The 25854-nt window shown below is 40.7% G+C and overlaps 3 protein-coding genes across 5 annotated transcripts; 1 reads left to right on the top strand and 2 right to left on the bottom strand.

The window, feature by feature from the left end:
- Positions 1–145: 145 nt before the first annotated feature.
- On the bottom strand, positions 146–3393 carry inaa (internexin neuronal intermediate filament protein, alpha a). The gene is made up of 3 exons (XM_048270625.1): positions 2112–3393; positions 1408–1532; positions 146–916 (listed from the first exon to the last, which is right to left on the bottom strand). The coding sequence occupies exons 1-3, from the start codon at positions 3141–3143 to the stop codon at positions 652–654; spliced, it is 1422 nt and encodes a 473-aa protein (XP_048126582.1). The 5' UTR covers positions 3144–3393; the 3' UTR covers positions 146–651.
- Positions 3394–4435: 1042 nt separating this feature from the next.
- Positions 4436–25476, top strand: nt5c2a (5'-nucleotidase, cytosolic IIa). Of its 3 annotated transcripts, none has more exons than XM_048269471.1 (19): positions 4436–4500; positions 6337–6473; positions 8129–8167; positions 10269–10342; positions 12568–12685; positions 13243–13338; positions 13488–13579; positions 13703–13760; positions 13893–13986; positions 14472–14525; positions 14676–14759; positions 14873–14914; positions 17610–17717; positions 18724–18790; positions 19453–19623; positions 20966–21017; positions 21471–21531; positions 21884–22060; positions 22874–25476. In XM_048269471.1, the coding sequence occupies exons 2-19, from the start codon at positions 6373–6375 to the stop codon at positions 23108–23110; spliced, it is 1725 nt and encodes a 574-aa protein (XP_048125428.1). In that variant the 5' UTR covers positions 4436–4500; positions 6337–6372; the 3' UTR covers positions 23111–25476. The 3 variants fall into 3 exon arrangements, with proteins under 3 accessions (XP_048125428.1, XP_048125430.1, XP_048125429.1); XM_048269472.1 differs by lacking the exon at positions 4436–4500 and adding an exon at positions 5270–5310; XM_048269473.1 differs by lacking the exon at positions 8129–8167 and having other exon boundaries at positions 4437–4500.
- On the bottom strand, positions 11341–12535 carry LOC125311427 (microfibril-associated glycoprotein 4-like). The gene has a single exon (XM_048269480.1). It carries the CDS (start codon positions 12258–12260, stop codon positions 11439–11441), a length of 822 nt encoding a protein of 273 aa, XP_048125437.1. The 5' UTR covers positions 12261–12535; the 3' UTR covers positions 11341–11438.
- Positions 25477–25854: the final 378 nt, after the last annotated feature.

Here is a 25854-nt window from a genome sequence, read left to right as displayed (position 1 = left end):
CCAGGAGTTTAACCATTCAGAACAGCGGGGATTTTTTGACTGAAGTTCAGTGAAATAAAGCTGAACTGTGAAAGGGTGAATACATCTATTGTCAAGGTACACTACCACAACCAAAACAGGATATCTAAAACAAAGACAAATGGTATCTAGTATCTTTTCTTTTTTATTATTATTGTGTAAGTAATAGCTCAGAGGTCAGTGAAAATTAAGAATTTTCTGTTGGACTGATATGAACAACCTAGGCTTAAATCTCCTGATTTAATCAGTCTGAAAATAGCCTTATATATGCCATGTTTACATTGTGAATCCTATGAGGCAACACTGAAAAACAAATGTCAGTTTTGGATTAGACAATAGATTGAATGTATAGATCTAAGACTTATACTCACACAGAATTACAAACACATTTAGACATAAAAGTCATCTTTCCTTAGCACTGAAATGTCATTCAAAGTGATAAAATCACTCATTGTAAACATAATTGACAACAGCTACTGGCAGTGTATTGTATAATACATAACATGTTTACATTCAAAGCAGTATACAGTCACTGTGATGACATTACGGGTGGACTACTTTATAGGCTATGTAATTATGGACAGATATGGGAAACAGAACAGTTTCACTCCATTGAATAAGGACACTGCTGGTCTAGTTGGAGTTTAAATCAACCAGGTCACTCTTTTCTACCTTCTTGGTCACAATGGTCTCCTCGATGATCTCCTCAAACATCTCCCGCTGCTGTGCAGCCATTTTGGACTTGCCCTGACTCTCCTCTTCCTTCTCTCTCTTGGGGTTTTGGTTGGAGCTGGTGTAAGTGCGGGTCTGGTAGCCATAGCTTTGGCTGGGCACATGGTTAGGAACGGGGTACATCATGCCTGTGCCAAAGTGTGTCTCTTCACCTTCCAGAAGTTTCCTTTGTTTTTTTTTTTAAAGGGAAGGAACAAGTACAAGACACTTTAGTGAGAATGTAGCCTACATGAAGTAATACTCAGGGTGGTTTAAGGATGCTCCTTTTTGTACTTTTGTAAAGTAAGTGTGTATTTTTGTTGGGGTTTGACCTGAGCCTCAATATTATCAGCACATGGTCAGTTTTGTTTTGTGCATATGTACTATATTGCTTTGAGCAAAACGTCCAGACATTTTAAAGACTAGTAATTCTACATGTTTACAGTCTTTCCAGACCTGTAAAAAACACCCTGAACATTTTACTTCCCCTTTGTCCAAGTGTGTTTAAGGCAAACATAAACACACAGCATTTCCATAGCTCCTTGAAAGTCATTGCATAACTAAACTGTTATTTTTTTAATTGCATGCTATAACTTGTAACACTGGTACCATTTTTACTAACATTTACCGCAAGAAAGTGAAAAACGCTGTTGAAATCAGCACAGTTTGGTGAGATACCTGTATGCTGTGATTTCAATGTCCAGAGCCATCTTAACATTCAGCAGGTCTTGATATTCCCTAAGGTGACGCGTCATCTCGCTCTTTGTACTTCTAAGCTCATTTTCAAGATGTCCAATCGATTCCTGTTGAGAACAACCAGGCGTTTTAATCAGCCTTCACTTCATACAATGTGACATGACCACCATGACAGAAACACAACAGCCAGCCATGCTTTAAGTATCTCTGTCTGAACACCAAGTGGGATGTAGGTTAATCAGATTAATAGTCATAGCATGATGTTCAAACTACAAAAGAGTATGCTTTATCACACCACTTGACAATATGCCATTTTATCTGCAAATCATTGGCTACAGCCATTATCCCACGTGGTAATACTCTAAAATAAATAACTTTCATATGAGTGCAATGCTACTGAGACCACGACCTTGATAATTGCCTTTAAGCAATCCTCTTTCTACAATCAGTCGCGTGGGTGGAATAAGCCACCCCGGGTCGAGTGTTCCGAGTTCAGCACCATGGACAAGGCGCTAACTCTCGTGTGTGGGGTTTTCCCAAACATTAGTTTGTATAATTTTACACTTAGGCCTATGCATTATAATAGTTTTAAAGCACATGTGTTTCATGGTAGTTTGTCATGGAAGAAAAACAGATTGATTTATCATAGAGGCTTTGGTTAAAATGAAGCACATTAGTTGCCTGACCTGATAGCCTGCTATGTCCATATTGTGTGCGTCGTCCATCTCGCGAATCTGGCGTTCCAGTGATTCGTTGGTTCCTCTCAGAGTTTCAATTTCAATAGTCTTGGACTGTAATTGTCTTCTGTAATCACCTATCTCCTCTTTGCTGGCTCGTATAGCCTCGTTGGTTCTTGCGGCCTGCTCATTTAGATTAGCAAACTTTGTCTTGTACCATTCTTCTGCAGACTGAAGATTCTTTGAAGCCAGCGACTCATATTGACCTCGTATTTCCTTCAGGGCAGCGGTGAGATCGGGTTTAGATACTTCGACCTCGACAGATACCTGGGCTGCGTGCATCATACTCGTTAGTTCCGTCACCTCCTCGTCGTGTACCTTTCTCAGGAAATTGATTTCATCTAGTAGAGACTCAACTTTCCTCTCCAGGTCCAAGCGAACCAGGGTTGCATCGTCCACGTCTTTCTTGTACGACCGGAGCGCCTGTTCAGCCTCTTCTCTTGCCCTTATCTCGTCTTCATATTTGATTCGCAGCTTTTGCAGATCATCTTCTATATTGTCCCTTTCTATGAGAATCTGAGACTTTTCGGTGTTGAGCTCGTCTATCTGGCTGCGCAGCTCCCGCATCTCTTGCTGATACAGATCAGTCAGGCGGGATGGTTCGCTGTGCCTCTGGCGCAGAGTGACCAACTCCGTCTCCAACACCTTGTTTTGCTGCTCCAGGGTACGCACTTTATCGATGAACATTGCAAATCGGTCGTTAAGACCCTGTAGTTGCTCTTTCTCATTTGTTCGTATGATTTTAAATTCATTGGTGATCACTGAGGTCTGAGTTAGATCGACGCAGTCGCTGGGAACCGGAGAGAAAGAAGATGCGCGCCCCGACCTTCTGTGTCCCAGTGAGGACGCACGAGAGCCAGGCTGCGACCTAAAGCCGCTGGAGGACATGGAACTTCTTGAGGTAGAGGCTGAAAAACGGGCCACATCTCCGAATATTTTTCTATACGATGAAGAAAGGTAGTGATCAGATCCGTAATTCATTTCGGCGACTATTCAGGAGCTCTAAAATCGGTTCTGCCAACGTTTATATAGCCCGAGCGGGACCAGTTGGACTGTTCCAAACAATAATCTCATTAGCATAGTTTCTGACATAAATAACTGCTATAGAGAACCATGACGTTAGTTCTCAGTGTAGGCTATGTATACAGGTTGCCTTTATTTTCAAAAGAAACTTCAACTTACCTGATAGCCTATAGGCTAAGTATAAAGTTTGACTAGATAAACCCGAATGGAACTGTCCATTTGATGTAGGCTTAGGCCTACTCTCAACATCAGCCTTCCCTGACTCCGGGGAAAATGAGTTATGTTAATAAGAAAAAAACTATTTAGATTAATAGGTTATACATAATAACTACAATTATAGCCTACCCTGGCTATAATTTCCGGGGGGGGGGTCAGTGTTTGCATATTTAATACGTTTCATACACGTGTCGTTGCTTTTACCTTACCTTACGCATGCCAGTTATGTATCCACCAGCTGCCTACCTGCAACAATTTCACAACAGCTAGTTCTGGAGGGCCACTCAACCAGCCCGCCTGCTTACGACGAGCCTCAGGCTGCGCAGTCGGCACCCGCTTCCTTATTTGGGTTGCCAGGTTTTAGCCTATGACAAAACGGTTGAAATTGAAACTAAGTAATCGTGTATGTGTAGGGTGTATTTCATACACAATCTGGCAGCCTGGCAGATGTCAGACTAATAGAAAAAATGCATGGATCAATGATTTTAAAATGAAGTTTGGTGGCCATGCAAATTACGAGTTTTCCGGGAGAAATAACAAAACGGGAGGGTGCCTGGAGATGACCTTGAAATACGGGAGAACCCGGGAAAAACGGGAGTGTTGACAGGTATGGGTTTGCCCCAGTATGTAGCCTAATAAGTCTCGGTGTAGAAGAAATTGGTTGTTACCATTTATAACCAGGAGATGGAGCTATTTACTAAAGCAATAATGGTGTTTGACAAAAGTGCCTCCATTCAGCTTCTCTAATATTTTCCCAATACTAATTACTCGATTATACATATATACATATATATGTATATATTATATATATATATATATATATATATATACAAATTTGCCTTAATTCTAAATGTGACTCGGACCAAGCAGTCCTAACATAGCCCTATATTGCATGAGGAAAAGTGCATTAATAACTTTAATAGATCCACCGGCATAGCCTTAGTCTTAAGACTGAGCATTATGAAAATGAAGTAAAGCATAGCCCACCAGCTGTCAGCATGTCTTGTCTGTTATATGTGTAGCATTCCTCCACAGTCTACGCACGAAAGCGCATGCGTGTCGGCGCAATTGATTTGGTGCAGTTGTTGCTTCCTCGGAGGTGAGTAGCAAGTGTAGCACGGTTATCCTTCAACGAAAATTATGTTTTACAAGAGCAGTGTGTCAGTAGTAGCAGTCAACAGTCACGAAAAGAGGCACATTATTGCACTCATATAACATCTACATAAACAATTTTGGAGTACCACTCAGAAATAGGTAGCGTTAGCTAAATTAAATACGATTAGGCTACTTGAAGTCATCGTTAGCTCCGCGTACTTTGCAGCTTACAATGACACGGAACTACCTTGCCATGCTAACTTAGCAGCTAGATTTTTGATAGATGAAGTGTAATGTTATATCAGTGCACAGGACGATTTTGCGTTCTAGCTAGCTATCGTCCTAAACGTGCAGTTGGACGTTTTCACTTTCAGTAATGTGAACTTAGCCAATGCATGAACTGAAGTCTAGTTTAGTTCTTTGTAAGTTAAAGATAACGGCTGTCAGATTTATTTTGATAACGTTATAACTCGGCACATGTAATATTATCGTAACACCCCCAATTATCACCACTTTTGTTCAGAAATTATAAAATAACGATGTTTTTTAACACTTCAAAATAACATTTACTAAATGAACCTTACATTTTTCAGTAGCCATAGATGTGGAGATTTGAACAAAATCTGGTTTGGTAGCATTTACTGCCTGAAATATCCGATTTTGTTTACCACGTTTGGAGTTATAGTGCTGGCCTGATGGGTCGCCTATTTACACCGTTTCAACGGCACATGAACGGTTAGACCGAGAATTCTCGTCATCCAAGCAGTTGTGTACACGCAGCCTTACAACACCGTTTACAGCTCTTCGAGTCACGGTAAAATGTCATTTTTGGTACATAGCTAATGTACAAACACCTGTGGTATGGGTGGTTGCGTTTCTTTAGGAGTCCGCTGTCTTGGTTTGTTTAGAAATGGATATTAAGTGACATACACGCAAGACGGTGGAAATACGGGACCGACGGTAGTTCCTATACGTTAACTAGGTGTGAGGAAACTGTAAATTCGGCTTGATGTTAACGTTGGCTTATAACCTTAATGTAACAGTTAGCTTTTTTAAATAAATATCCCTTTACAATAGCTTCTAGGCTACGCATTTCACTCTTTGCTGAAATGTGCAGTAACATTGATGGCTATCTGTTAACCTCAATGGGCTGAATTGCCTCTTTTTTTTTAAGCTGTTGACTAACGTCAACACTTTACTAACACTAATGTCAATGTGCTAATATAGAATAGTTCTGAGCTAATGTAATGGCACTTAAAAATACGAATACAAAGTGGACGACTTTATAAAATGCAAAATTTGCTTATTCCAGAGATATTTCTGTTCCGAAGAAGACTGTATTTGAACTAGTTTCTCAAGTTTAGTGTTGAGGAAGTAACGTCAACGTTATGGTGGCTGTAAAAATCATCATGGAAAATTACTACGAAATGTTAAGTGAATTCGTACAAAAATTAACTGCACCATGTTGACACTTGCATAAAAAATGGGCCTGTGTGGTTATTCATTCTTTCTAGGTGTTTTCGACCAGGATGTGTTTGTGTAATAGGATGAACATAATATGAAATACAACTGACAGGCTCTGTTGAGACTTCCGTTTGTGTTGAGGCATATGCCCTCGTCTCAGTTTCCTTTGTCCTGAATCCACTGGAACTGGACTTTTAGGCAACAACCAAGCAGACAGTCTCCAGAGTTAGAAATTCCACTACTGTCGGGCATTCTGATTGACTGACCTCCTGCTCCATAAGTTGTGCAGTTTTGTATACATACTTGAGGTGAGACTGACCTTTATTGGTCAATATTATGTGTTAACTGTATTGAATTTATCTTTTTCTGTTTCCAGGTGCTCTATAGTTTTTGTTTAACCTAACAATTCAAGATGACGACATCATGGAGCGACAGACTCCAGAACTATGCAGATGTTCCAGCCAACATGGATGGAATGTCCATGAAGAAATACAGACGAGAAGCTCATCACAGGTACCATTGTGTCTGCGTGGAACAGTTTGCACAGAACATTTACTTTTCACTGCCCGTGGTTGTTGTAGCCTTGAAAATGGTAGATGTAAAAAGTAAGTTCCAGTTTCAATCCAAGGATTGTGGGTTTGTGTGTTCTGCTGGAAAGTTAAATGGTAAATAGCAGCCTTTTTTACTGCCAACAACAATTCTGAACAACATTATATATTCAATGACAGGTGGTAGTGTTCGAGTACAGTAGAACTTTATCAAGGTTGGTGCCAGTGGTTAATGAGATACTGTGGAAAGGGATTTGCATGTCTGGAACATATTTTTGTGGTTGGTGGTTATACATTTGCTTACAATTATTTGTAAGCTGATATTTATCATTTATTTGTTTATTGGAGTTGACCAATAACGGATCCAGTGCATTATTATAGTAGAAAATAAGTAGCAATGTTAATGATCTAATCACGTTCAGAATTTCAGAGGACGAGGATGTGTTTGCTGAGAGGATTTTTAAGGGTCTTTTACAAATGCATTTGACCTTTAAGTTCAAAGGAAATGACTCAATAAATGTGGGTGGGAAAACAAGTGATGTGTTAATAGAATGTCTCATTTATCTTTTTTTTACAATCTATTTCTCTCTTTCTAAATGAGTTATTTATCCTGAGGCCTGAAATTGCCAAAAGAGATATGAGTTAATTCAGTGTTCATTGTTTATTTATTTGAGCAAAAAACATTTTGTGAAGCAGACTAGTGCAATTTCTTTTGACAAGAATATTCCATTTTAATACTATAAAAAATGACAGATTAAATAATTATTGAGATAATGTGCTTGTCTAAATTTGGCCTATACAAGTTCAGTCACCATCTTCTGAGAAGAAGGAGCTTGATTACCTCTGCAGCACAGCGAAGCAGAACGGACTGGCCATTTTTTATGTTTTCTTAAACTCAACTTATAAATACTGGTGAAGGTATGATACACTTAGCCTATATGAGAAGACTTGAGTTAAAATACTGCAAAACACTGTTATGCAGTACATGCATTTTTTTGTATTTTACCTCATTACTTGCAGTGCATGTTTTTAGGCTGTTTTGAAGGATACCTGGACTTCAAGAACAAGTTCTTGAAATTGTATCAATCCATCTTTTAAGTCTCACATTTTTGTTTTTCATTCACATACAATTTGTTTTCCAGTTGTAGATTCATTTTCTATTCGTGGAACAACAGCTTGGTGATTCATTTTTATTCAACTGTGTCTTGCAGGGTATAACTAATGACAATCAACATCCTCTTAAAATATTTTGTATTTCTTTATTAAAAAAAAAAACAATTGTACACTTCTGATTGTGTAAAATGTCCTCCAGTAACATTAAGATGAACTCATTAGCATATGTCTTGTGAACGTGGTAGCCTACTTTTTACCTAATCACATATCATAGAAATCTTTTAGTTGTTTTGTGTAAAGTAATAAAAGAAATTAAAAAAAGCAAAATAACAGAATAAATAAAAAATACTGAGGAACTGGAAATCAATACTCCTGTTTGGCCTTTGTGTGTGTGTGTGTGTGTGTGTGTGAGAGAGTTCAATGTCATACTGTGTGCTTGGAGAGTGACACGAGCTCATGAGTGTGACCCATGGTAATGTGTAGCACATGTATTCCTTTATCACAAAGCTGTCCACGGGAACTGGCCCAGTGTCACCCAGCAATGAGGTATGATGAAGTTTTGTTTCAAACTGCAAGAATGACTTGAATGTTTGTTTTTAAAAAAATCCTTTGTTGTTTTTTGTTTGAAATATGGTGTATATTATTCATTTGAAACATCATGCCATTTTTTGTAAATGAATAAAAAAACAAAAACATCCATACTTATTTTGCTGTATGGTGTGGAAGTGGAAGTGCTTAGTAGGCTTTCCCTGTAGGACTGATGGAAGCCGCTTAAACCATGGGTAGTGCTCCTCTCCTTCATCCTCCTCCTCTGACTGCATCTCTCTCTCTCCATTGTTTGGACCCCTAACGCATCACTCCCTCAATGTAACAGCTCCGCCCTCAGTCTGTATTAAGTCAATATAATTGAATCACATCTGAATGTCAACTTCAGGTTGGAGAAGGTCACATTTTGTTTAGCTTGTAGTTTCCTCACAGGCTATTGTGCTAGCAATATTCAGGTTCTGCTGTCAAAATGGTAGGTTTGTAGACCTACAGTAGGGTTTCACACTATGTGTGTACATTCTGTGCTTGTTTCTTTCAAGTCAGGTGTGTATTTGCCTTTGTTTACATTTTCCAGGGCCTGAAAATGTGAGTAAATATAACAAACTGCCTGAATTGGTTACAAGATGTGTACAATTTACAAAATAGTGGACTATCTTTCTGGACTTGTCATGAATCGCATGGTTAATTTTGGGTGCTTTTCAGTTGGCTTAATGTCACTGTGGATGTGAATTGTTGAATAGTAATTTTTTGTACAGTGTAGCTAGCTTGCTTTTGACGAAAGAGAGCTTTTGCCTTGTGATGTCACTGTACGGTAAAAGCTGTTGATTTTGTACTGATTCTTTTCTTTCCAGCGTAAAGTTTATGTTAAAATTCAATTGATTCTCTTGTGTTGTTATACTTTGTGGAAATTGGTCATTATGTATGCTCTTTGCCAGTTGCTTTGTGAGTTATTTATGTTTAAAAGAAACGTAAGAACTCACAATTTAACATCATTATACCATTCAATTGTGCTAATATCAGCTATGATAAAAACAAACGGTACAATTATAATTCAATTTACTACTTAAATTATCTTCTATTTTTTATCGTGTGGAGAAGGACTAGCCATAAGCCTACTTCATTCAGGTCACTATCAAGTGAGGAGTTCTGGTTTGAATGGTATGAAAAGGCTGTTGAAGTTCAAATTTCAGATGTGCTTAGCGGAGTTTTGTGGTCAATGTAATCTAGAGAAACCTTGCATGCAGTCATCGTTGTGGTTGTGGTGTATTGTGCTACTGCTGTGAATAGTAAGTGGGCAGTTGGTGATGTATCTCATTCAAACACACTGACCTCTGATATTTAATAACATACTTATTTTTCAGGTTTTCATTCATTGTGATTGACCTTGACTTCAAGTTATTTGTTCATCCTTTTATGAATTCAGAACAGATCCCTCTTAACTGCCTTGATTTGCTTTCAAATCAAGATTTTGTTCTCTGCTTTAATTCTATTCTTCTAATTCTTTTAAACTAAATATGTCCTTTTTACAGATTATGCATTATGTATAATACAATGAGACTAGACACCATGAAAAGCTCCCCTGAATGTACCAGAGAAGAAAAAGTCTCTTAGACACATTACTGGATGAAGCAATATTCCATTTTGTTGGCCTTGACTGAACATCATAACAAACCTTTTAACTTATTTACTGGACTTGCCCTTTCTAACTACACGAATGTTACCATATACTTACATCTGAATACGTACATAAGATGGAGAAAAAAAAGTAAGCCTTTTTCATAACTTCGAACTTGGCTTTCGTATCCAGGAAATTATCTTGAAAAAACACTGTGCAGTGCAACTTTGGGTTAAGTGGGCTCGATTAAAATAATGATCTGTCAGGCAATAGTTCCAGAATTGTTGAAATGGAGGTAGTAATACAGTCAATAGCATAATGAAATATTGTCAAACCCAATACCTAATGTCCCAGTTTGTGGTAATCGATGTGCAAGTCATTTGATTGTAAAAAAAAGTGAAATGGAATCGCTTATCATCATTGTGTTCATTCACTGACTAGTCCACAAGACCAATGCCTGATGACAATAATTGTTTACTTCCTCAGGGTTTTTGTGAACAGAAGTTTGGCGATGGAGAAGATCAAGTCCTTTGGCTTTGATATGGATTACACTTTGGCAGGTAAGAGGCACCACTTTCTGACTTTTGGAGGGCCCTGGGGCAAAAAAACAAATTCAGACAGAAAGGAAAAAAGCCTTACTAAATTCTGTCTGGAATGCCAATATGTCTGATTGTAATTCTCACTGATAGTGAGACCTGTACAATGTAGTTTACTGCATTAACTCTGCTCTTATGGAGATATTTTATCACAGTGCACCGGTAGTTGGCAGTTGTGGGAGAATTAGTGACGTGACTGCTACCACATACCGCCGCGAATATGGATACATACTATTTCCTTATTTTCAAGTTTCTTCATGTTTTCAGATCATCATGGCCATTCAGTTCTAGAGTGAATTACTGAATGAAATCTGAATGTTGGGACCCAGTTTTCTTGCCTCACTGTGTGTTTCATGAAGGAATGCAACCCTGGCAAGGAGTAGTGTATCTGTAAATAGCGCTGCTCTCCTCTCCCAGAAAGTGTGTCAAGTCCATGTAGGACACCAGAAGGGGGGTGCATCACTTATCTGTATCAGCAAGACCTGTATCCCAACCTCTGCCCGCACCCCCCCATTCCATTTGGTATGGACTCCTCCTCCGTGAGTTCTACCCAAAGGCTGACGGTGGAAAGTTAGCAGAGTCTGCATCTGTCTGTTTGTCGGGCTTAAAGCCATAAACAAGTGTTAATGTTTACCAGAAGAGTCTGAAATTTCACCCTGGTTGTCAGACAAACACACATCCAAGACCTCAGGGGAAAACTGGCTCATACGTGGCCCCGGCAGCGTAGCCAAACAAGCAATAGGTGCTCCGTTTATAGTCATTACAGGATGCAGGTCATGTCGTCATGATTAGCCTATTTTTGAAACTCGTTTGTTATTTTACCATGTTGTGGATGTTGAGTAAATTTGGGAAATGTAAGGCGAATGCCAATATTGCCTGCAAAGATTCTGAGGGGAATTGAGAGATGAGTAGGAGGACAGCTGATGTGGTCTGAACTATGAAGTATAAAACGCGGGTGATGATTTACACACATACAACACATTTGTTTTTATGTTTAAAAAAAGTTTCACAAATCGTGTCATGACAGTTATAAATCAACAGGTATGATACAGGCCAACCTTTAAAAATCAGTTGTGTGAGAACAGTGAGATACGGGTCTCATCATCATGGAGATGCTTTTCAAAGAGTATCCGTTCCCTTTCCAGGTTTGCCAGCTGTTGTACACTGATCCATATGGTGAATTGGATTTTGGTATATATAATCCATTAGGGTTTGCTGTGTGGCAGCTGTTGTACCAGAATGCGCCCATGTAATTGGCGGCACAGTTCTTCTCCCAGCGGTCCTGGTCCTTGTCAAAGGTCGTGAACTTCATGCCATTATGGCCCTTCATAGCGTCCCCTGCCTCCCCGTCCATAAAGTGCCCCAGGGACAGCTCGTAGCCGGCCGCTTCAGGCTCGAGGGAGAAGGTGGCGTAGTGGGCGTGCGCCCGGTTCCCCGCCCAGTCCTCCATGTCGACGCGCAGCTCGTTCTGTGTCCGCATGGTCAGCAGCAACACGTTTTCCAGGCCTAGCCAGAATTCGCCGTCGGCGCTGCCGAACCCGGCCCGGTAGGTGTCCCAGGGCCGGAGGAAATTGACCGAGCCGTCGAGTCGGCGCTGGAACACTGTCCAGCCCCCACCACCGCTTTCCATGTCACAGTAGACGCGCAGCGGGGACAAGGGCCCTGCCGGGTAGGTGGTGTACACGCCGCTGGGGTTGCTGGTGTTACGCTTGTGGATGGCGGCGCAGTCCAGAGGAAGGAAGTGCTTGGCCCGGGCGGTCAAGGCGAGCAGTGGAAGAAGCAGCAGCAGGGGGGCCTCATGCTGGCAGTCAGTGGGTGAAGAGCCTGGGCTCTGCCAGCCGGACTTATAAGGGTCTCGGGCAGGAACTTCCACAAGTTGCATAATTTGACCTTGTTTTGTAAGAGTTCAGGGGATTGCACAACTGGGTAATTCCAACAAGCAGTGGGCCTTTCCAATTTGCCCACAATATTGAATTTTCTTTGTGCAAATACCATGCTCATTACAGTTTAGAGAATTTTTTTGTGCACCTTTGTGTATTTATTCAAGGACGTGTATCCCATGTTTGTCCATGTATAGATGCATGTCTTGCGTATGCATTATAAATGAGTTCTTTTTACTTTTTATACTCTGTTTAAGATGGTTTATACGCCTGCAGGTGGTCAGAGCCCCTCTGTTTGTTTTCCTCTAGTGTACAAGTCTCCAGAGTATGAGTCACTGGGCTTCGACTTGACTGTGGAGAGGCTGGTCTCTATCGGTTACCCTCAGGAGTTGCTCAACTTTGTCTATGATCCAGCATTCCCCACAAGGTAGAGTATGTTTGCATTTCTCTTGCTGTTAAAACCTACTCTGTTGTTTGTCAACAGCTGTATAACAATCAGTCAAATCTAAAAATAGCTACATGTATTTTACTACACAAAATAACTACTAGGGGTGTAATTGTACACAAAAATCAGGGTACGGTGACTACCTCGGTTTTGGAGTTGCGGTTTGGTTAATGTTCGGTATGGTAAGCCTGTAGGTACTGCTAGTCTAAAATTCACTGACAATATTGGTGATGCGCAAAAGGGAATAGTATTTTAAAAAAGGTGTCAAATGTTTTTTGACGTTAATAGACTAAACTGACATGATCCACCACTTAATTTGTTTGTATGGGAACTCAAATTTGAAACACAAGGTCCGCATGTAAAAAAAGCCTACTGTTGATTACTGTTTAAGACTGCATTCGGTAGACGTCTGTATAACTACATGTTGTTATTTTAAGCCTGAATTGGTAACAGTTTTTTTTTTTATAGCTTCTGATTGAAAGGTAGATTCTTATTAGTTAGTGTGGAGCTGAGTAGATCTAATGGCCTGTTTATTGTAGGGGTCTAGTGTTTGATACCACCTACGGAAACCTCTTGAAGGTTGATGCCTATGGCAACATTTTGGTGTGTGCACATGGATTCAACTTCATGCGTGGGTGAGTGACCAATACTTGTGTTGTGGAAATATTTGAGAAGTGAGAATATTCATAATTTGGATATGTGCCAGAGTTGCAGATAGCTCAGTAGTGAAATTAGTGAAAGGAGTAATAGGCAGCACAATTTGTTGTGTGTTTGTGTTTGTCAGGCCTGAGACCAGGGAACAGTATCCAAACAAATTCATCCAGCGTGGAGACACTGACCGCTTCTACATTTTGAACACACTCTTCAATCTGCCAGGTAAGAGTAAAGCCAGTCTGGTGCTTATCTCCTGATGGAAACCAGTGCCTAAAAGCATCCATGTTGTGTAAGTCTTGTATTTTCTTCTGGTCTGATAATTATTATGGTTGCTTTTTCCCTTAGAAACCTACCTATTTGCCTGCCTGGTAGATTTCTTCACTAACTGCTCAAGATACACAAGGTGAGTCTTCAGTGAGCATTATTAGAGTCTATGTATCACCCCCTGTAATCTTAAGAGACCAAAAGAGGGTGCAGATTATCCTTTTCTTCACTTGTGCTCTGATTTCTAATGTGTGCCATCATTCTTTTAAAGCTGTGAAACAGGCTTTAAAGATGGGGACCTGTTTATGTCCTACAAGAGCATGTTCCAGGATGTCCGAGATGCGGTGGACTGGGTCCATTTCAAGGTGAACAACATTTGTGTCTAGACAAACTTTATGCATGACGCCTAAGTGACATGAAACCATTAAATCACTTTAGGGGAACAGCAGCAACAGTGTTTCTGGGTATCTTTAATACTTTTCAACCAATGTTGGTTTCAGGGAACAACATTGGTCTTTTAACCATGCACCTGTACCAAGGATCTGGATGTACCAAGTTGGATGTGCGTGCACTTTCTGCTACACATTTAGAATAAAGAAATGTCTCTCTATTCTCTCGTTAGTAACGTCTCTCTCTCGGTAGTAACATTTTGTGCCTTGTCATGCAGTGTAGTGCCCAGTCAGTAAAATACGAGCACTTGTTTGGAATATTTGTGCTATTTGAGACTATTTACATATTCAGTTTGTTATCCTAATTTCTGTTATTGCTTAATTTCTGCTTCTGTTATTGCTTCTTTCTCATATTATTTTGACTTAAACCTGTCCTCCTCTCACTTGTTAATCTCTATCAGGGATCACTGAAGGTGAAGACTGTTGAGAACCTTGAGAAGTATGTGGTGAAAGACGTGAGTACCTCGATTAACATGTGTTTGCTTTCCACGGGGTGCTGTTTTGTCTTAAACATGGTGTCTGTGACTAGGGGATTCATGAGCTCACCTGCCGTGACTCCTAATTGCCATGCTGTGCTAATTGCTCTGCTGTGTCTCCCAAACCAGTCCAAATTGCCTCTCTTGTTGAGCCGAATGAATGAAGTTTCAAAGGTGTTCCTGGTCACAAACAGTGACTACAAGTACACTGATGTAAGTTGCTATTTCTGTACTTAATTTATTTAGACTTGTAATGGGAGTGTATGACATCCAAGTGAGTACCAACGCCTTCAGGGTATTAATAGTGCCTAATTTCCCCTCTTTAGAAAATCATGACGTACCTGTTTGACCTTCCCCACGGCCCACAAGTGAGTCTGGTATTTATTTTTACTTTTGCCCTCTGTGCTCTGTTCTCTCCGAGTCAGACCAGACACAGCTGTGCATTGTGGCAAATTCCCATAGCAAACATAAAATCAGTTATGAGAAAAGCATTCTGCTTCTGTGTATGCAGAGAACATCTGTTGGTGTGTTTTAGTGGGTGTAGATTTGTCATGACATTTCTGATGTATGCACAGATTTGGAACATTTCAGGTGTGTGTGTGTGTGTGTGTGTTTTATTGAGTTTAAAATGGATTATTTTGGATTATTCCCTGGCAAATAGTTGGGCAGTTCCAGCGTTATGGATGTGACAATTGGACTCATATTGGTAAACAAAATGCCTTAGAGTGGGGGCAAAATTAGTATCAGTGAATTAATTTGCATAACTTTTAATGCAACCTCTGTCCTCTGAATACTGAGAAATCCTCAAATTTCATATAATCAATTTCATCCTAAGAATACAAGGCATTTTATCAGCGTTATGGATGTGACATGAAATGGACACACTTTTGTGAGAGATTACAGGTTTTCTACAAACTCTACAAACTGCCGAAACTATGATATATGTACCATGAAGGAGACTTGAATGAACACAAAAAGTGTGTTTTTGAAACTATGCGTCATTTTCGTAATGCATTATGTAGCAAAAACTGGCGTTATGGATGTGACTGTTTCATGTCATGGATGTGACGTGTCTGAACCAGTCCTCGACAATAATTAAGTAGTGAATTGAAATGGTAATCATGAAAAACTAGTGATGAAATTATTGCTTCCTCAGTGCCCACTAAGAGACACAGGAAGAATCAGGACAACAAGTAATTTAAAATATAAAAAAGAAATGTATTTTTTTCTTTTACCGTCATCAATTTTGGTCAGTGATTCCCTGGTTACTGAAACACCAGGGAACATGAAACTTGGTGGCCACTCCCCTAAATAACTAGCCCTACCTGAACCGTTGACCCAAGATGACAGAATATTTATGGTATGTTAGTCTCAAGAGCCCGCATGAACCTAACCCATACCCACTCATTTGTGATTTGCACACATAAAGTACATGCACGTGCATACACGCACATGCACACACACGCACATGCACACGCACGCACGCACAGTCGCACACATACAGACAGGCAAGCAAGCACACACACACACACACACACATGCACAAACACCCACCCACATGAATGCAGACACATAAACACACACACACAGGCACGCATACGCACGTGGGCATGCAAACACATACGCACACACACACACACACACACACACACACACACACATACACATAAACACACAAACACAGGCACGCATACGCACATGCACGCACACACACACACACACACACACACACACTCTTATAAACAAAAGCAAACTCACATATGCACACACTCATTTACATGCACATGAGTTGCAGGAGTAAGAGATGGAGACAAATTGACAAGCGTGATTTATTTTTCATAAGAGAATATGCAGGACTGAGAGGCGGTTATATTTTGTACCGCCATGCGGTACATCTAGTTTATTGCTGCCCTTACTCATGTTACTCTGTGGGTATTAGCTACAGAGGACCTGACACTTCAAATGCTGTCATATCGCGTCACATTTAAAATTAAACTGTGTTAAGCAGACAATCGGAAGATAATCGCTCAGATTTTCGTTATTAGGCCACTTGAAAATAGGCTATGGCTAGGCTAATCACTGGAGGTATTTTAATATTATGTTTGTTTTGCCAATGGTTAGGCAAGGCCTCCCTGTGGTTTTAAACAACCTAATAATCTTTGAAATGTCAGTTGTAAACACTAAGTTGAAATGCGTTGAAACTGACATGCCACCAGAACAGACGTTCTATCGGCTTTAAGGTATAATAAAGTCCCCAGTCTTGTAAATTCACATTATGTAACATCCATAACGCACCATTAAAGGTTTTAAAAGTAAGAAAGGGGCACAATTTGGTCATCACACTTTACATTGATATAAATCAGCTTTGCACAGACACTATGGACATTGTCGCATCAACACTGTATATGTAGTATAAACTTTTCCTATAAAACGTTATGGATGTGACATGGCCATGGAACTTGCTGACTTAAAAACAAAAGCCTTACAAATGTAAGGAGTTGTGCTCTTAAAGGCAAGCTGAGCATAGACATTGCTCTACCATTCCCTTGTCAATCTGGAATTTGTCAAATGACACAATTTGTTTGAACATTGGGTCCATTTATCCACTTTTGAAATATGTATAATATTACCATGTAAAAAAAGTTGTTTCTGTATGGTTGCACACCATATTTATGATGTAAAAAGAGTGTCATTCTCCATCAAATTCAATCAGATCAGTTACAAACAATAAAATATAGAACTAAATGAAGATTTTAACAACAGTTCTATTTGCGTATGCACAACTTTTTTTTTTCCATGGTAAGGTTGACCTTTGCATGGAATTGCCCAGTTATTAGATGTGATCAAAATCAACTTTGGAAATGACCCACAAATCTGTAACCTTTACATGTGAAGAAACTGTTACAACTGTTTACCAGTTCTCCAGCAGTAATGGATGGGTGTGGTGTTGGGCTGGGTAGGGGTGTGTGTCTCTTATTGTGGTGGTGCCTCTGTTTTTCCCCCCCATTGTCATTCATCCATCCATCCATTCAACCAACGACTGATCTTGTGGTGCCTGTGTAGACTGGAAGTCCTCATCGGCCCTGGCAGTCTTACTTCGACCTGATCCTGGTGGACGCCCGCAAGCCGCTGTTCTTTGGTGAAGGCACGGTGCTGCGACAGGTGGACACGGTGAGAGACCCTCCGCCCCAAACACGGTCCAGAAATTATCCGAAATGTCAGAGCAGCAGTCTGAGGGGTCAGACTCCCGATGGAGATGATGCCGTCTGGGTGGCATTTACTTCAAATTGTTTGGCAAGCAGAGACGTTTGGCAAGCTGTCATGCTTCTTGAAGGGAAAGAAGAATTAGGAACTGGCAGCGAGTCTTGACACTTGCCAAACAGCAGAGCGAACTGAGCTTTTTACCGTATTGAGGAAAGTTCATTCATTAGCAAGACAAACAAATGCTCGTCATTTTTATATTAGCCTAAATAGCAAAGCACAAACTGCTCCAGGTTGTGCATTTAAAGTAGTACCTCTAGTTCCTCTCCTGAGGCCTGTTCCATTTCTGTCTCTGTATTGTTGGCCAAAGATCTGTTCTTGTCGATGTCTAGTTCTAATTTAGAATGTACTGTGTAGACCTCAATGTACAGTACTAGTACTAGTACAATATAAGTATACTGAAAGTTATTGGGTCAACTCATAGTCAAAATTGATTGTTATGATATTTCATGTGGTAAATAACAATGTTTCCCTTTTGTGGTGTAGTCCATGTAACCTGTTCTTGAGCAGATCCAATAGCAGCATCTCTGGCAACCAGGCCTTTTTCAAGATAGATTTAATTTGGCAGCACTTCAACTTTGTGTTGTGTCCACTCCTAAACCCACTGGCATAGCTCACTGATTGGCCTGGAAGAGAACTAATCAGTTCTATTATCAAGGGATTCCCTACTACATTCTCAGTGAAACCCGAAGGGACTGGAGTGCCACAAACACCACAAATCCTAGATTAACTCAAACAGATCTCCAATCCAAGATGAACCCCAACACAATTGCCTAAAAAAACCCAATCCAAGTGGTGTAAATTCACGATATACAGTATGACAATAAAAAGGAGCTCAGGTTGTACTTGTGATAACCCAGCTGCTGTTGCGAAGCTGGAGGGGTTGTGCTCACTGTCCTGTGACGGTTTCTTGCAGACCACTGGGCGTCTGAAGATCGGCACGTACACGGGACCTCTGCAGCATGGCATAGTGTACTCTGGAGGTAAGAGCTTTAACCGTTCAGCAGAGGAGTTTTGAACATTCTAACAAAAGAGTCTGTTCAGCAACAATTTAAGGTTTTAAAATTCCATGTTGAATTCAATGAACCCAGATATTCTTTAGAACGTTCATTTTCCAACATTTTCATCACACTAGTGTGACGCATAGCCCTAGAAGGCTCTGGTGTGATGGTACCGGCTCATGTGTTTACTTATGACTACAGTAAAGCTAAAGGGACATTAAAATGACAGATGGGCTTTTATTCCGACTTTTGTTCCGACTTTTATTCAAATCTATATTCAGGTTTTATTTGATTCATGCTGTTTGTATGAATCTTTGTTTGTGAGCTTCTTAGCATTTTTTATATATTTACATCTCGGAAGACCTCTTACGACGTGTCTTAACTGAGTGCGATGCGAGCATTAGTGACAGTCAGTTTAATTACATTGTTTTCAATTGGACTGTCCTAACGTTTTGAGCTGAACTTTTGTTGGACGCCAGGTTACTAATTTTTTGTCTGCTTGTGGTGTTGCTATTTTGATCGAGAAATAAGAAGCAAAAGAAGGGCATATTTAAGGGATTCGGTGTGGACAGAGTGCATTCAATGCAGCTTACCTTTTCCTTCCTAGTCAGCACTGACAAGAATGCCATGTTTTTCCTCCCCAGGCTCATCTGACATTGTGTGCGACCTGCTGGGCGCCAAAGGAAAGGACATCCTGTACATCGGAGACCACATCTTTGGCGACATCCTAAAGTCCAAGAAACGCCAGGGCTGGAGGACCTTCCTGGTGATCCCCGAGCTAGCCCAGGAGCTACATGTGTGGACAGACAAGAGTGGTCAGTCCCAGCCACCACACCACCTGACCCTGTCAGGACCTTCATGAATCACAATTTTTTCCTGCATAGATGGGCTCAACGACATGGGATGTTTGGAATTTTCAGCCCTAACTTCCACTGTTGTTGCTGCTATTGCTAATGATGAGATTAATTCATGGGCAACTATTGAGCACATAGCCAAGATGATTGTCTTAGCAGTTTCATCATGACCATTATCAGAGCCATTTAGGGCAGGGGTGGGCAAACTGCGGCCCGCCAAGCACTTTCATCCGGCCCGCCGAGCATTTAATTTGGTTATCAGGCTGCTCGCTATTTTTTCCTGCGATAGAGACGAGGTTGGTTAGCGTTACTGCAAACTGCTTTTCACTTTTCTTAGAGAACGTTTACAATGTCAATGTCAAAACATCATGTTACATAGAGATGATAGGCCTACTCTTTGTTATCTCCTTTGCAGCTGGTCTAACGTGAACGTTATGCGATCCATTTCATTGTGAACGCGTCTGCACTCACGAGAGGGATAGAGCGGCAGGTTCCAGCTGGCTTGTCATTGTTGATAATTGATATCTCCTTCGTATAAGAAACTTTTAAAAGGAAATCATGAAGGCAACAGTAGTTCCCACTACTGACCATTTAAAAACTGTGAGAGGGCACAGCTAGGTACAGCACTAGCCATAGCGGAGCAGGCAGAAGATCATTGAGAAATAAACGTGAATTAAAGCGACTGTGCACAATTTATTCATTTGTTAAACAGCATCAAATTAGCAGTATTTTTTAAGCAATTTATATTTTAAAACAAATACTTTTCATACTAAATTATACGCTATAAAAAAATGTTTTTTTTTTTTTTTTTTTTTTATGTGTGTGTCGGGTGCCCGCCGGCCAATTTTCAAAACCCAATGTGGCCCTTGAGCCAAAAAGTTTGCCCACCCCTGATTTAGGGAAATGATCGTTTAGACATGTAAGGACTTTTCACTGTGATTTCATTCTATAATTGGATGACCTGAATTAAAAAGGGAGGGAGAAATTGAAATTGTTCCTCATTAGGGCACAAACCTGTCTGGTCTGGTGATGGCAATGGCTATTTTCTTTCAAAACCTCAGTAGACTGAAATGGTTGCTAGTTGGTTGGAGGGTGGCCCTAGGAACATGTTAGTCCTGGATGTCAACATAGTTACAACGGCGATATGCCAAGGCATTGGGACTGAAATAGATTGGACAGGAAAAGGATATGTTACAGTATCCAAGGACCGATCACTCACTTCTGCCCTCTTTCTGTCTCTTTTTCTCCCCCTCTCTTTCTCTCCCTCTGTCTGTCGATGGTTCTCTCTCTTTCTCTTTTACAGCCCTGTTTGAGGAGTTACAGAGCCTGGACATATTCCTAGCTGAGCTGTACAAGTGAGTAAGACCGCAGACTATCCTCCAATTAGTCACGTATACCATGGTCATGTCATGTTCTCATATACTGTAATGTATGTGTGTACGAATGTGGGCGACAGGGTCAGAGAGGCAGTTTACCCTATTGCCTTCACTCTAAGGCCATTTGTCAGACAGATAAGAGTGAAACACATTCCGTGCTATTTATAACAGCTCATGTCACCCCTTCTTCTCCCCTCCTAATGTTTTTGCCCCCTACCCTACATCTGGCTCTCTTCTCTTCCCCTCTTGCCTTCTTACTCTTCTGTATGTCTCTCCCTCTCTCCCTTGCACACCCATACTCTTCCCCAAAACTGGGCCCCCCTCTCTCTCCCCCCTCCCCCCTCTTTCTAATCTCTATCTCTTTATTGCCCCCCATACTGTCACTTATTATCATTCATTCCACTCACTCTCTCTCTCTCTCTCTCTCCCCAGACATTTGGACAGCAGTAGCAATGAGAGGCCGGATATCAGCTCCCTCCAGAGGAGGATTAAGGTAAAACACACACAAGTACAGGAATAAAACAAGACGAGGTAAATATATGAACACACTCAGCTCACATATTCACAACAAAGCAAAGTCAAACACCAACCAGCCATAAGTAGACAGTAAGAAGTTGGGCTGCCCGCAGATGCGCCTGACTGTTAATCGGTCTAATATACTCGGAGATCGGCCTATACCAATTAATTTAAAAATGCCCAAAATCGTCCGGCCAATCAATCGGTCGACCTCTTGCTAAATCTGGTACAAAACATCTCTTCTCTTTTTGTGATTCATGCATTTTTTTAAATAAATAAATGAAACTAAACCAAACCAAACCCTGATGTCCTTTTCTCCTCCCTGGCAGAAAGTCACCCATGACATGGACATGTGCTATGGAATGATGGGAAGCCTGTTCCGCAGTGGCTCACGGCAGACGCTGTTTGCCTCGCAGGTGATGCGCTATGCTGACCTGTACGCCGCCTCCTTTATCAACATGCTCTACTACCCGTTCAGCTACCTGTTTCGAGCCGCCCATGTGCTGGTGAGTACCCCCCTCCCTACTCTCCACTAGTGCCCACTTGTCTCCTTATTCATCTACTACTACTACAACAAGGCTTGTGACACTTTTAAGTCGCTGCTGTTTGATGCCAGTTCATGTTCATTTCCACACACACGCAATCACACAAGCACACACAGTTGTATGATCCTAAAATGTGCACTAAATTACTGAGAAACACACACTCACACAGATACAGTATGCATGTATTAACCAAAGACATGTACCTGCTGAGAGATGGCTAATTAGCTCCTGTCAATGTCCAAGAAGCCAACAAACCTTGGTTATTTTAGCATTGTATACCGATCTCTCTCTACACCTTTGTGCCCTTTGAGCTTTAACAAGATTATTGATATACTTAAAGGAGAATTCCAGTTTCTCAAGGTCACCGAACATGCCCCCAGAGTGTAGCACTGTAGCTGCCTGGCAACTCTAGCTGTTGGCTGCAGCAACTCGAGCTTGATGGAACCAATTGTTTTTTTTGTACTGACAATACTCGGTGACCACAAGAAACAGAGATCTGTGTGAGAAATTTGCTGGAATTCTCCTTTAACCCCTCCTTCCTCTCCTTTAACCCTTCCCCCTCTCCTTTAACCCCTCCCTCTCTTTTAACCCCTCCTTCCTCTCGTTCACATATCCTCTCTTTTCCTTTCATCTTTGTTTCTCACTTGTGTGCTCTCTTTTGTTCTCCCTGACACAAACACATACACATGCTCTCCATCTCCATCCCTATTTCTGTTGCACACACACACACACACACACACACACACACACACACACACACACACACACACACAGATGCCCCACGAGTCCACAGTGGAGCACACAAACATGAACATCAACGATACCGAGTCGCCCATGGCCACACGTAACCGCCACGCGCTGGACTTCCGCGACCACGAGTGCAAACGGCACCAGCTCACCCGGTCCATCAGCGAGATCCAGCCACCACACCTCTTCCCCACGACCCCCCAGGAGATCACGCACTGCCACGATGAAGATGATGATGAAGAGGAGGAAGAAGAAGAAGAGTAAAAAAGGCATTTGGTTCCGCTTACTGGTCCGTAACTGGACTTTTACTCAAAGGTTTGAGGAAGGGAAAAGTGTAGCCTCTTTAGGCTTGCAGGATGTATTTGGCAATCAATGTTTTCCCCTGGATTTCTTTTTTGGAGAGATGTTTTTCTTTAGTATTTTCATCATTATGTGTTGTGTTCTCTGTCGGTATGAATAGTTTGGGATTAGGTCAACTGTAGATTTTTTTTTTTTTAGGAGAACACTGTTTATTTTTATTTATTTATATTTACTGTTTTTTTATTTATTGTAAATGGGAGACCCATTTACAAGGACTGTTTCACTGACCAAACTCCTCTTCCTGCCTGCTTGTGATGAAGACGGAGATGGACCTGAGACTTTTTACTTTTCTCTTTCTTTTTCTCCTTGTCTCTTATCGAATCATTTGGTTAATGTCAAGTCGAAAGGATTTTTTTTTTGTCATATTGTGTTGTGGCCAAGGCCATACTAATTGCTGTTAGTTCTGAGGGAACACAAGTTGAAGTTGATGGGGATCCAAATGGTGCATCCAAAAATGTGCATGCTTGGGTGTTATGAATCTGCTTTAGGTTTCTGAGTGGTTTATTATGCTGTAGCCATATGGACATGCAATATACTGTCAGCAGCTTTAAATCTGCATGGGAGCAGACCAAATGATGCAGTTTGGTCGACGCAATCGCAGCATCCTTTTTCATTGACTACATCTACATCTAACCAAAGTGTCAAGACACGTTCAGTGTCATTCAGAACAGTTTGTGTATGCTCAAACTATCATAAGCACAACTTAGCATAAGCATAACTTTGTGGCTGAGGGAAAAATAAACAGTTTTGGAATAAGACAATGGAGCAAAAATTCAGACCTTACCTATGCCTTCACATTTATCGTCCAAAATGACAACAGAACAAAGACGTAGACATGAAAACATCTGTGTGATATAGGTGAGCTGACAGGGCTTGTGGATGAAGGGGATGTGCTTGTGCAATCAAAGAGGCAAAGGATACTGGGAATGTTACCTATTTCTGTTACTGGGAAACACTTGAGGTTCTATTCACTGAGCAGCTGATTTGAGCTGGAGCTGCCTTGATGCATTGCTCAACAGATACACACAGGGCTAAACATGCCTTGTTGTTGGGCCCTCCAACCATCTCTGATAATTATAGACAGTTCTAGATGTACTGCAGAGCTAGCCAGTGCTGAGATTATTTGCACTTGTGCCAGAGTGGAGTAGGGATTTGTTTTCTTATTTCATTTATATTTTATTTGCTCCTTGTAAATGCTGGATTTTTGTTCTGATTTAATACAAAGACCAGTATTTGTTTGAATGTGTGTGTGTTTATGTTTTATTAACTGAAAGGTTGTTATTATTATTCCTCTATTGTGAGGCAGATGGGACCCTGTCCAATGGCACTCAGTAGTTTTTAAAAGGGATTACTTTGACATGTAGCAGATTTCTATGACTATGACTAACTTTTGTCAGCAAGTATGGTTACACAAATGGAACGGAAAGAGAGCAAGTGGACCAAAATGGCCAAATTCTGCTCCATTGCTTGTTCCTTCATGCAGGCTTGACGTTTTGTGTATAACACAGACTCGTTGCCCGTTTTAAATTATACAATTACGATCCCAATTCTGTATAATGTTAATGGTTTGAGATCGTAATACAGACAAATGTCTCTTTGCAAGGAACTGTAATGCATCCAAGACCACTGTTAGGTGGGGGATGTTGTCTCTTTCCAGAACATTCTCTGGACGATACCCATAGTCAGCTTTGTCAAGGTAAATGATGTGATTTGAACGGATCTGTATTACATAATTAATTGAGCGCAAAATATGGAACTTTGCCTTTTGGAGTGTGTGAATGTGTGTGAGCTATCACTGTAGCACTGTAGCTGGGCATATGAGTGAACATTATGAAGGGACTCGAGTTGCCTTAACTCCATATGTCCTTTGCTCTTTATTTTTGATGGTCCATGTGGGATTGTTACGGTTGTGCGAAATGGTTGAATTTACTGGTTGAATTTACTGCCATAAGTATATTTTTCTTTGCCTTTGTCATGATAATCTTTATCTTACTATGACCGAACACTCCTGTTCATTAAGTTGTTTAAATGGGAATGCAAATACTGCTATAATGTCAGTTGCCTGCTGTTTAGAATTTTCCGGTTATTTTGTTGTTATTGTTTTCTTACTTTGTTTTCTTCTTTCTTTTTTTTTTAAAATTTTATGTCATCAAGTGTTGGTTGTGCATGTTCTTGCTTTCGATTCAAAATCCAAATAATTGAAATATTTTTTTTCCCCTCCTTTATGTTCTAAAACAAGCGAAAATAAAGTTCTACAAGGTTCTTTCGCGTGATTGTGTCAGAGTTCAGTTTTTTTTTCACTGTTCCACACAGTCTACATCCTAGCTTCATGACTCAGATGGACACCAGCGATAGGGCAACAGATGACAACATGAGGGCTTTTACAACGTCACAGTGTAAACTCACAGTAAAGTGAGTGTCCCATCACCCATGAATCTATTTGACTGTCTCTTGGCATGTAGACAAAATATGAAAAAAAAGGGGGCATAAGTCCCAGGCATCCTTATAAGAATGGATAAGAAATGCGTCGTTTGCTCCTAATATTAGACCAGTGTGCGGTGATGGTCTCTATTTTTTAAACCTTAGGCATCCTTAGCTTGTTTGTGTGCTCAGAAGCACTTTTAGTTGGTATGCCCATCTACTGTATC

This window comes from Alosa alosa, chromosome 18, assembly GCF_017589495.1.
Source record: "Alosa alosa isolate M-15738 ecotype Scorff River chromosome 18, AALO_Geno_1.1, whole genome shotgun sequence".
Classification (NCBI taxonomy): domain Eukaryota; kingdom Metazoa; phylum Chordata; class Actinopteri; order Clupeiformes; family Clupeidae; genus Alosa; species Alosa alosa.
The sequence above is the reverse complement of the archived record's forward strand: the minus strand, read 5'-3'. Positions and strand labels throughout refer to the sequence as shown.

Bases quoted from the DNA above. Each gene is read 5' to 3' on its own strand.
- nt5c2a (XM_048269471.1), top strand. From the start codon at position 6,373: ATGACGACATCATGGAGCGACAGACTCCAGAACTATGCAGATGTTCCA. The intron at 12,686-13,242 runs GTAGAGTATGTT...TGTTTATTGTAG, and splicing joins GATCCAGCATTCCCCACAAG to GGGTCTAGTGTTTGATACCA. The intron at 21,532-21,883 runs GTAAAACACACA...CCTCCCTGGCAG, and splicing joins CCCTCCAGAGGAGGATTAAG to AAAGTCACCCATGACATGGA.
- inaa (XM_048270625.1), bottom strand. From the start codon at position 3,143: ATGAATTACGGATCTGATCACTACCTTTCTTCATCGTATAGAAAAATA. The intron at 1,533-2,111 runs GTCAGGCAACTA...TGTTCTCAACAG, and splicing joins TGGACATAGCAGGCTATCAG to GAATCGATTGGACATCTTGA. The intron at 917-1,407 runs GTATCTCACCAA...AAAAAAACAAAG, and splicing joins ATTGAAATCACAGCATACAG to GAAACTTCTGGAAGGTGAAG.
- LOC125311427 (XM_048269480.1), bottom strand. From the start codon at position 12,260: ATGCAACTTGTGGAAGTTCCTGCCCGAGACCCTTATAAGTCCGGCTGG.